At 45.2% G+C, this 12,401-nt stretch overlaps 1 protein-coding gene across 1 annotated transcript; it reads left to right on the top strand.

The window, feature by feature from the left end:
• Positions 1-8,005: 8,005 nt before the first annotated feature.
• LOC127651310 (uncharacterized protein K02A2.6-like) lies at positions 8,006-11,144 on the top strand. Its single transcript, XM_052137091.1, is given in 3 exon segments — positions 8,006-8,275; positions 8,277-9,062; positions 9,129-11,144. Coding segments are annotated over 3 exon segments (3,072 nt in total).
• Positions 11,145-12,401: the final 1,257 nt, after the last annotated feature.

Consider the following 12,401-nt stretch of genomic DNA (forward strand, 5'->3'; position numbering starts at 1 on the left):
ACATGTTCAGCCTCCTGAGGGTTCACCCAGTGATGTTGATGACCCGGTGCTATAGATTAAATGATTTGAACACATTATCTTTTTGACAGACTGCTGCTATTGACTGATTGGCTAATAGGTATGACACTTTATAGAAAGCAGTGGTAAAGGTTCCTCACCCACAAATGATCAGCTAAAAACTTGTGATTAACTATTTAGACACTTTATGCATTACCCAAACACATTCTATAGACAGAAGTCTGCCAACAACTGTGGCATAAGTGCTTTGTTTCAAGTCGCAGTTGTTGTCGGAGACAGGGACACAGGAAGGATCTAAAAAGTCAGGGGGACAAAATATAAATGTTATCAGCTTTGCTCATGAATATTAATTAGGTGACGTAATATTATGATATTCATATTATATTAGCGCATTAATAATGTTCTATTCTTATCATTCTTCCATTGTCATGTACTGTCTTATTGTGGAAATACTCTATTACTGAGTCCAATTTATTATTTTCAATTTCTGTTGTGATTTACTCCCATGCAGATATAGCTTGGACACTTTGCTTTGCTTGGACACCAGTTTTATATGTCTGCTTGGACATAATGTTAAAAGTTGCACTGTAGTTTCTTAAAGGAACATAATTTAGTTTTGTTCCTTACTCTGCATGTATAACATGTAGCAGGTTCATAATTTGAGCACTAAAGGAGTCAAAAGGCAGTGAACTGTCAACTATTCAGCGTCATTTAGTAACCACATAAAACACACAAACACGTCATATTGCATGCAGATGCAGGGACAGTCTCTCTGGTTTCACATTCTCTATCGCTCTTGCTCTCTCTCTCTCTCTCTCTCTCTCTCTCTCTCACTCACTCACTCACTCACTCTGAAGCCTTGTGCGCCTTTTATGTCTCTCTCTCCGCCATCACTACAACAAAAAACAGGTGTTAGAGATAATGATAACCCAGGTGACGCACCACGATATCGTTCAGGTAGAACTATTATTTCGACCACTAAAGATAGCTTAAATAATAATCTTCCTGATCTATCTCATACACTCAGTAAACTCCAAATCCCAGAAGAACTTATATTATAAAAATATAAATAAAGTCATCTCTTGCACTCTTGATAGTGTCACCCCCCTTCGATTGAAGAAAATTAAAGAAATAAGCCCTGCACCATGGTACAATGATCACACTCATGCTCTCAAGAGAGCAGCTTGGAAAATGGAGCGTAAGTGGAAGAATACAAAATTAGAAGTATTTCGCAGTGCATGGAAGGATAGTGTCTGTAGCTACAGACAGGAAATAAAAGCTGGCAGGTCAGCATATTTTAGTAAACTCATAGAAAATAACCACAATAATCATTGGTGTTTATTCAGTACTGTGGCAAAATTGGTTAGGAATAAAGCCTCAACAGAACCAGATATTACATAACAGCACAAGAGTAATGACTTCTATACTGATAAAATTGAAATAGCAGCTCAGAAACATTTTCCTCACATGTAACTTCAATATTTCGCTGTCATAGGTCATGAAGATCTAACAAAACTTATCGAAACATCAAACGCCACAGCATGTTTGTTAGATCCAATACCAACTATGCTCTTAAAAGAGGTATTTCCTATAATTCCCAAACTTCTTCTTAATATTATTAACTCCTCACTATCCTTAGAACATATCCCAAGAAACTTTAAAATGGCAGGTATCAAACCACTTATTAAGAAGCCACAACTTGATCCTGGGGAACTGACTAATTATAGACCGATTTCAAATCTACCGTTTATGTTGAAAATACTAGAAAAGGTAGTATCCTCCCAAATATGTTCATTTCTACAGAGAAATAGTATATATGAACAATTTCAGTCAGGATTTAGGCCTCATAACAGTACAGAGACTGCACTTATCAGAGTTAGAAATGACTTGTTCTTATCATCTGATCGCGGCTGCATTTCACTTCAAGTGCTTGTAGATCTTAGTGCTGCATTGGACACGATAGATCACAACATTCTCTTGAATAGGCTAGAGAATTTTATTGGCATTTGTGGAGTTGCATTAGCATGGTTTAGGTCCTATTTAGCAGACCGGTACCACTTTGTCTATGTAAATGAGGAATTGTCAAACCAAACAAAAGTAAAGTATGGAGTGCCACAGGGATCAGTTTTAGGGCCTATGCTTTTCACCTTGTATATGCTTCCCCTGGGAGATATTATCAGGAATCGTGGAATAAATTTCCACTGTTATCCCGACGATACCAAACTTTAGATTTCTTCAAACCTGATGAGATTTCACAATTCTCCAAATTAGCAGAGTGTATCAATGAAATAAAAGATTAGATGGACAGAAATTTCCTTCTCAAAACAGAGGTACTAATTATTGAACCAAAAACCTCTACAAATAAGCCACTAAAATATGATTTGACTCTCGGTGGATGTACTGTTGCATCATCTTCAAAAGCGAAGAACTTAAGTGTTATATTTTATACCAATCTCTCCTTTGAAATTCAAATTACCAATGTTTGTAGAACAGCATTCTTCCACCTAAGAAATATTGCTAAATTACGACACATGCTCCCTGATGCTGATGCCAAAAAACTAATTAATGTGTTCATGACCTCAAGACTAGATTATTGTTATGCATTACTGGGAGGATGTCCAGCAAGATCAATAAATAAACTTCAGTTGTTTCAAAATGCAGCAGCCAGAGTGCTGACGAGAACCAAGAAATATGATCATATTAGCCCCATTTTATCATCGTTACACTGGCTACCTGTTAAATTCCATATTAATTAAAAAATTCTGTTAACTACATACAAAGCTTTGAATGGTCTAGCTCTGCAGTACTTAAGTGAAGGTCTACCACGCAATATTACATCACGTTCAATACGATTGCAAAATTATAGCCTGTTAATAGTTCCTAGAATATCAGAATCCTCAAAAGGAGGTAGAACTTCCTTCTCATATTTGGCTCCTAAACTATGGAATATTCTCCCTAACACTGTTCTGTTCAAGGTTTTGTATTATTATTATTATTATTATTATTATTATATGAAGACAGGACAATAGTTTCAAACATTATACAATAATACAGCTTAAATGAGGAAAACAAAAATAGAACTTTCCTTTTCCCGAGCCCATACCATCCCCAATCCCATATCACCCACCCCCCAGGATAGGTCTTACATGTCGCATACACATAAACGCACAAACAAACATTTACTGGGAAACCAAATTAAGTGAGCGTTTAATATAAAATAAAATAAAAATTTGAAAGAAATAAAATAAAATAAAAACAATGGAGTGAAAAGTGGTTGTGGGTGAATGCTCATCCTAGTTAAGGAAGTGTTTGTAGCTCATTGAAATAAGTAATAAAAGAGTTCCAGCATTTGAAAAAGTTATCAGTGTTCCCTCTGAGAGTGAATTTCACCTTCTCTAATTTTAGAAAGAAAATAAGGTCCTTCAGCCACAGGGATACAGAAGGGGAATGTGAGGATTTCCAGGAGAATAGGATCCTATGCCTTGCCAGCAGAGTGGCATAGGCAACAACATCTGCCTGTCTTCCATTAAGGAGCTGTGGGACAGGTGTAACACCAAAAATAGCTAGTAGGGGGCTTGGTTCTAATTGGACTCGAAGAGTGTCTGAAAGGATATTGAAGATAGAGTTTAAAAAATGTTCAAGTTTGGGACAAAGGGCAAACATAAGGCTAAGAAGACAGGGAGTTGTTCAACTCTTGACACAGGTGTCATCAACCTCTGGGTACATTTCTGATAATCTTGATTGTGAGAAATGCAATCTCTGTAACACTTTAAACTGGATAAGACCTAGGCGAGCACTTGACGAAGAAGTATGTATTCTCTTGATGGCTCTCTCCCAAAAATCATCTCCAAAATCTACTCCCAGTTCAGTCTCCCATGCAACAGAGGCTTTAGAGCTATTCTGCTTGTCAAAAGACAAAATACTTTTATATATTTTTGAAATGAGAGATTTTTGATGAGGTTTATAACTCTTCCCTTGGTTGCATTGGGTGTGGGGAGGGAAAGTCGGGAAAGATGTTGGAGACACAGTGCCTAGCCTGGAAATACCTGAATAAGTGAGTGGGGGTAAGTTGTGAGAGGTGGATAAGTCTGGGATGTAGGCAAAAACATGAATAGGTCACTGAAGCTCACTATACCATTTCTCTCCAGAGACAAAAGACGGGATCCAACTGAGAAGGTAGAAAGAGATGGTTGTTGCAGATGGGCAGTAGAGTAGAGTAGAGGCAGAGCATGATTGAAAGTGACGCCTGAATTGATACCATATTTTAAGAGAGGTACAGACAACTGGGTTGTCTGTGTAGCGAGAAGGAGATAAGGGGATGGAAGAAAACAAGAGAGCAGGGAGGGAAGACAACACACATGACCCAGTCTCAAGTTGGCACCACGATGTCTGTGGAGCATCCAGCCAAAACAGACACTTCTGGATGTTGGCTGCCCAGTAATAATACATAAAATTAGTTTCTTGGAGTATTCCCTTCCCATATTAAAGAGATGAGAGCCTGATCAATAGATTTAAAATACGATTTGGGTAAAAATAGGGGAATGGATTGAAATAGGTAAAGACATTTTGGCAGTATGTTCATTTTAACAGCATTAACACTCCCAAGCATAGACATGGGAATGTTACGCCATTTCTGAAAATTATTCTTCATTTGGGAAAGGAGAGGAGTGAAGTTAGCATCTAATAGGGAAGATAGTGAGCGAGTAACATTAACTCCTAAATATTTGAAACCAAGACGATTCAATTGGAATGGCAAATCAGACTTTTGAAGTGGAAGCACTGTTGCATTTAAAGGCATACATATACTTTTTTGCAGGTTGAGCTTGTACCTAGAAAAAGAGCCAAAAGTTTTCAATAGAGACAGAATCTTGGGTATGTGGGAGACAGGGTCAGCTACATACAAAAGCAAGTCATCGGCATACAAGGCAAGTCTGTGTTCTGACCCCCTGCGGGTTATCCCTACAAATGAGGGCGAGGTTCTGAGTGCAATTGAGAGAGGCTCAATAGCTATAGCAAAAAGCAAAGGGGAAAGTGGACAACCCTGGCGAGTTCCACGGGACAGGGTAATATAGTCAGAATTGAAATTATTAGTGTTGATAGAGGCTAGAGGCGATGTATACAAAAGGCATATCCAAGATATGAATGTATCTCCAAAGCCAAACTTACTCAACGTGGCAAAAAGATACTCCCATTCAACTCTATCAAAAGCCTTCTCGGAATCCAACGAAATTACTAATTCAGGGCTATTTACATCTTCAGAATAGATTATATTAAACAGGGTTTGAATGTTGAAAAATGAATGACGACCTTTAATGAAGCCAGTCTGTTCCTCTGATATTATGCTGGGCAGAAAACCATCTATGTGAGATGACAGTAACTTTGCCAAAACCTTAACATCAGCATTGAGAAGGCTAAGGGGCCTGTATGAACCACATGTAGTGGGGTCCTTCCCCTCTTTTAGGAGAAGGGATATTGAGGCTTGTCTCATTGTGGGGGAAGAGAGCCCAGCTTTAGTGACTCCTTAAACACAGACAATAGGCTACGTGCATGTAACTAAGGAGTTCTACTTCCGCCGCCTTGAGTGTGCGGTCGACCATTTCCGGTTCGCGACATTGCTATAGCAGCAGGTTTTGATTGCGAATGATTTCACCCGTTGTCTACAAGGCCTCCCGAAAATTGACGTGAACGACGTCCACAGGATTGTCGATCACTGTTCACCTGCACCCGGTTGCAAGCGTGAAAAAGGATTTAGATTGTACATATCAAGTTACATCCACAACTTTGAAGGTGAGTAGTGATACGTTACCTCAGCTGTTAGCGGCTAGATCAGCTGTTAGACATTGACTAGCTAGTATTTTAACTCACATCAAATCGTGTCAATATTACGACATACTTTACTAGTGTTATTAAATACCTTGTTATGTTGATATGATTATCAACTGGTTGTGTGTATTTTTAATTTGGGTTTTGTATTTCCTCTCAGTGTCCAAGAAAGATCCAGTGACAGGAGTAGTGTGTGTGAGGGCATTATGTCATCCGTCAATGGACCGATCTAAACCACCTCACAGTTTAAGTGTAGGATGAGTGTAGCGTTAAGATGGTTACCCATGTTCCTGGGTTAATCGTGTTCTTTTTGGTTCTTTGCTCTAGGTTAACCATGTTCATTTGGTTGACCATGTCCCCCATTCACGTTAAAAACGACCAGTGTACGCTTAGTGCTACGTTACTACTATGTTTTCACTAAGGCCCAGATTTGCCATTGGCCAACTGCAGACTGGAGACATCATGCAGTATGTTTGTTTTCACTGAGCATCAACAGCTGCACTTCAAGTCACTTGAGGTTACCTGGGAGATGGCTAACAAAATAGAGGATGCAACTAGGAGTCAAAGTACATCAGCAGACTGGCATAGACTGAGAAAACCCAGACTCACTTCCTCACATTTTGGGGAAATATGCCATGCTAAACCATGCATCTTAGATAAGATGGCAGACCGGCTGCTCAAAGGGGTTCGTCAGACAGCAGCAATGAAGAGGGGTCTCGAAATGGAAGCTGATGCCATCGAAGAGTACTGCAAGCTCATGAGGGTGAACTACTACCCTTGTGGCTTCATTATACACCCCGACACTCCATGGCTAGGTACATCCTTAGATGGGGTTGTCTTTGACCCAACAGAAAGTACTGAATTAGGCCTTGTGGAAATAAAATGTCCAAACGTTAAGAGCTATGTGGATTATTTACATCTGAAAATGAAAGACGGCAACCTGGAATTGAAGCAGGGTCATGGCTACTACTGGCAGGTGCAGGGTCAGCTGCTCCTAACAGGGATGGAGTGGTGCAATTTTGTGGTGTTTGCGGAGGAAGACACCCTGATTCAAAGAATATACCGGGAGAGTGGTGTGATGCAAAAAATAAGAGAGAGAGCAGACTTCTTTTTTTTTCTACACATACCTACATAAATATCTGCTGTTGTAGTGACTGTGACATACATAATTCACCTTTGTGTTAAATGTAGTTCATACATTGTTGGTGATAAATGCAGTACTTTGTTCTTAGCGTTTTTCCTCATAACTGTTCAGGGATCGTGGTCCCTTTAAATGTTCTGTATGGGTGATGACATAGGACGCTTGCCAGCGCCATTTGTTTCTGGTGTTTTTTCATACAAAATAAACGACACACGTATTTGTGTGCTCAAAGTGAGAAGTTGTCTTTTGCAAGTTACTGCAATTTCCACACTGGTGACCCCGACATTAGTCTGCTGGACGTATCCAGTGACACAACACGACCATGACTGCGAACGCTGTCACCCTCAAACTCCCCGAATTCTGGGAATCGTCTGCATCGGCATGGTTCGCACAGACTGAAGATCTGCGTGAGATCACCGCGGATACAACAAAATACTACTACGTAGTGTCGGCTCTCGGTAATTCAACGGCATCCAGAGTGGTGAGCCTTCTAACACATCCTCCGGAAAACGAGAAGTATGCAGCACTCAAAGCCCACCTGTTGAAAACGTTTGGACTGTCGGACGCTGAGAGTGCTGGCAGGCTTTTCTCCCTTCAAGGACTGGGTGACAGCAAAACGTCCGAGCTCATGGACCGCATGCTGGATCTTTTGGGAGAGCACAGACCCGATTTTCTGTTCATCCAGCTTTTCCTGCGTCAGCTGCCTTCACAAGTGAGAGCTGCATTAGCCAACACCACAATCACTGACTGTCGGAGACTGGCTGAGGAAGCTGATAAATTTTTCCTGGCGAGTCACGGACATTGTGCGGATGCGCTTTTTCCTGCGCACATCGCTTCTGTGACACGTGACGACTCCACCTTCGTCGCGGCAAACACTTCTCGGCGGCAGTTGTCTTCTGGCCCTCAACAACTTCCAGGCTTGTGTTTCTACCATGCTAAGTTTGGAACCAAGGCTAACAAATGTCGCTCACCATGCAGTTTCAGCGGGTCGGGAAACGCCGGGGCCGGCGCTCAGTAGTGGCCATGAGCGTCGGTTGCGTAGGCAGGCTGCTTTTCATCCACGACAGCATCTCTGGATGGCGTTTTCTGTGCGACACAGGAGCACAGAGGAGCGTCCTGCCTGCATCCCGTTTGGACATGGTGACCGACAGCCACGGCCCCCCTATGGAAGCTGCCAATGGTAGCCCCATCCGCACATATGGAACGAGGTACATCGAATTGCGTTTAGGAGGACAGCACTTCGGCTGGAACTTTGTTACCGCAAAGGTTGCCATTCCCCTCCTCGGCGCTGATTTTTTTGTGTGCACATGGACTGTTGGTGGATGTAAAGAATCGCCGTCTGATTGACGCTGTCACATTTAGCTCTTATACATGCACGCTCAGCGGGACCGACTCCATACGGCTGTATAGCGTGCTTTCAGCTTCTGATGATTTCCACCGTCTGCTTGCCAGTTTCCCAGACCTCACTCAGCCCACTTTCTCTGCATCTGCCGTGAAGCATGGTGTGGAGCATCATCTCGCCACCACTGGTCCACCCGTCTACGCCCGCGCTCGGCGCCTCGACCCAACCAAGCTTGCCGTTGCAAAGGCTGAGTTTGCGAACATGGAACGCCTGGGAATAGTTTGCCGATCCGACAGCCCATGGGCATCGCCCCTCCACATCGTCCCCAAACCTGGTGGCGGCTGGAACCCGTGTGGCGACTACCGGCGCCTTAATGAGGCAACGGCGCCTGACCAATACCCAGTCCCGAACATACAGGACTTTTCAGCACACCTGTCTGGCAAGGTGATTTTTTCCAAGGTGGACCTTGTTCGTGGATATCATCAGGTGCCGGTACATCCACTGGACATCCCCAAAACGGCAGTGATCACGCCGTTTGGTCTGTTTGAGTTCCTGCGCATGCCGTTCGGCCTTAAAAACGGCACCCAAACTTTTCAACACCTCATGGACTCTGTTTTGCGGGACCTGCCTTTTCTTTTTGTGTACTTGGATGACATTCTAGTAGCGAGCACGTCCAAGTCTCAGCACCTGGCGCACCTCCAAACCCTTTTTGAGCGGCTTAGCCAACATGGATTGATTGTCAACCCCGCCAAGTGCCAGTTCGGCCTCTCCACCATTGACTTCCTTGGACACAGAGTCACTAAGGACGGGGCGGTCCCTCTCCCATCAAAGGTGGAGGCAGTCACACAGTTCCCACGCCCGCTCACTGTCAAATCCCTGCAAGAGTTCCTCGGCATGGTGAATTTTTACCACCGCTTTATCCCTCAAGCTCCTCTGCTCATGCGGCCTTTGCACGAGGCCTTGAAAGGTAAACCACAGCACGTTGTGGACTGGACTGAGAGTAGAGACAGGGCTTTTGCCGCCACTAAGGCAGCCCTAGCGAACGCCGCCATGCTGGCGCATCCTTCTCCAACAGCCCCCATCGCCATCACCTCGGATGCCTCAGACTATGCTGTCGGTGCTGTCTACGAGCAGTGGGTAGGCGGTGCCTGGCAGCCACTGGCTTTCTTTAGCCGTCAGCTGCACCCCTGTGAGTGGAAGTACAGCACTTTCGACCGGGAGCTGCTGGGTCTCTACCTCGCCATCCGGCACTTTCGGTCCCTGCTGGAAGGCCGACACTTCACTGCGTTTGTGGACAACAAGCCGTTGACTTTTGCCATGGCCAAGGTGGCTGAACCGTGGTCCGTCCGCCAGCAACGTCATCTGTCCTACATTTCGGAGTTCACCACGGACTTGCAGCACGTTGCTGGTAAGACCAACCACATGGCTGACTGCCTATCACGGGTTGTGGCGGGGGCAGTCCACCTGGGCTTGGATTACAACCGCATGGCGGCCACTCAGGCCACAGACCCGGACGTGCAACTCCTGAGGACCTCGACTACAGGTCTGCAGATCGAGGATGTGGTTTTTGGCGATGCCGGCACCATGCTCCTGTGTGACATCTCCACAGGTAGTCCTCGGCCAGTCGTTCCCTCGGGATGGAGACGACAAGTTTTTGACACCATCCATGGTCTCTCCCACCCAGGTTCGAAAGCGTCACAGAGACTGGTTGCAACTAAGTTTGTTTGGCACGGCCTCAAGAAGGACGTTAGGGATTGGGCTAACATCTGTGTTGAGTGCCAACGAGCCAAAGTCCACCGCCACACTAAAGCCCCGTTAGGTTTGTTCCCGGTTCCAGAGAGACGTTTTGATCATGTAAACGTGGACCTGGTCGGTCCTCTGCCCTCCTCTCACGGTTTCACATATCTGTTCACCATGGTTGACAGGACCACTCGCTGGCCCGAGGTTGTGCCTTTGACGTCAATGGTGTCTGTCGAGATGACACGAGCATTTATTGGCACCTGGGTTGCCCGTTTCGGCACTCCTTCGGACATATCCTCTGACCGAGGCGCGCAGTTCACGTCTGAGCTGTGGGAAGCTGTCGCACAGAGCCTCGGAGTGAAACTCCACCGCACGACCGCATATCACCCGCAGGCTAACGGACTCTGTGAACGTTTTCATAGGTCAATGAAGGCTGCCCTGCGTGCCAGCCTCAAAGACAGCAACTGGGTCGACAAGCTCCCATGGGTGTTGCTGGGCATCAGGACTGCGCCAAAGGAGGACCTTCAGTCCTCATCCGCGGAGCTTGTTTATGGACAGCCACTGCGGGTACCGGGGGAGTTTGTCCCTAGTGCCACTGTTCCCTGGTCTGCTACTTTCCAGCGGTCTACTCTACTGGACAATGCACGGCTTTTCGCACCTGTTCCAACTTCACGTCACGGCCTCCCTCAGTCACACATCCCCGCTGGACTTCAGACGGCTGACTACGTCTTCATTCGCCACGATGCCCACAGGGGACCGCTACGTCCACCCTATGAGGGCCCATTCCGGGTTCTGGAGACGGGGGACAAACATTTTGTGGTGGACAGGGGCGGCAAACCGGAGCGACTTTCTATCGACCGCCTCAAACTGGCTCATTTGGACGTGGCCAGGCCCATCGACCTGGCCCAGCCCCCACGCCGCAGATGGCCTCCTGCTCTGCCTCCACCCCTTGCTCCTAAACCTCCTACAATCCATGCCCCACACCCGGGTCATGACGGGACACCGGCTGCAGTGAGGTCTCCTCAACCTCCAGTACAGCGCAGTCGTTGTGGTCGGTTGATACGCCCACCTCCCCGTTGACAGTTTGGTTCTTCGGATACGGTGAATTCTGGGGGGACGTGTGTAGTGACTGTGACATACATAATTCACCTTTGTGTTAAATGTAGTTCTATACATTGTTGGTGATAAATCCAGTACTTTGTTCTTAGCGTTTTTCCTCATAACTGTTCAGGGATCGTGGTCCCTTTAAATGTTCTGTATGGGTGATGACGTAGGACGCTTGTCAGCGCCATTTGTTTCTGGTGTTTTTTCATACAAAATAAACGACACACGTATTTGTGTGCTCAAAGTGAGAAGTTGTCTTTTGCAAGTTACTGCAATTTCCACACTGTAATAAAATGAATTATCAGTAAACAATAACTTCTAAGAACTGTCTTATTCTTGTTGATATCTCATTATAGTGTGAGGCCTTCAAGTGGGTTGTTTTAAAATATGTGCTAAACAGAGTTGTGACACTTTTAGGATTGACCACTTGACTTAAAGTGTACACAGCAAAGGTGAACCCACACCAATGTATTGCTAGATGTTAACCCTTTAACTGTCCCCCCACCTTTTATTTTCTCATAGATATTAAAATCACTATCCAAACTTAAATGGTTGTAATTCAAGAATGCTTTGGAATATAGACCTATGGTTGGTCTTGTTTTAAAGAAGACGTTTGCCAGATTATTGTAGAAGTTAAATTAAAAAAAAATCTTAAGAAGTTGTGTTCCAAATTTTAGATTGATATCTCAAAAATCGATCTTTCAGTAAGATTTTATTTTGGCGCAGTACCAAACTTTTTTCGCACACAGGGGTACACAACAATGGAGTGCGGTCTTTTTCACGTGTTGATACGCCAACCGTCTCTCTTTTACCCGAAATCAGCTCATATTTAAACATTTTCTATGTCTGTCTACTCAAAACTAGGCGCGTTCGTGGAGGAGACTCTGCTGGCCTGCGGTTCGCCGTTAACTGTGGGCGCCATCGAGTAGAACTCTGCCACTCCTCCCACAGTAATAACCCTCCACTCGCCCGTGGTTCGTACCTCCACGCCTGCCTTGGTCAGTGAGCCTGCACGGTCCACTTCGTCTGCCCGGCGGAGGAGGAGAAGAGGAAAGGCTTCTGCTCCCCAGTCTCCGCCTGCCACGGCCAGCGAGCCAGAGCCCACGCCTGCCACGGCCAGCGAGCCAGAGCCCACGCCTTCCACGGCCAGCGAGCCAGCGAGCCAAGTCTCCCGAGCCTCCCAGGACTCCGCCTCTCAAGTCTCCCGAGCCTCCCAGGGCTCCTCTCGAACCT

The sequence above is a fragment of the Xyrauchen texanus genome, chromosome 11 (genome assembly GCF_025860055.1).
Source record: "Xyrauchen texanus isolate HMW12.3.18 chromosome 11, RBS_HiC_50CHRs, whole genome shotgun sequence".
Lineage (NCBI taxonomy): Eukaryota > Metazoa > Chordata > Actinopteri > Cypriniformes > Catostomidae > Xyrauchen > Xyrauchen texanus.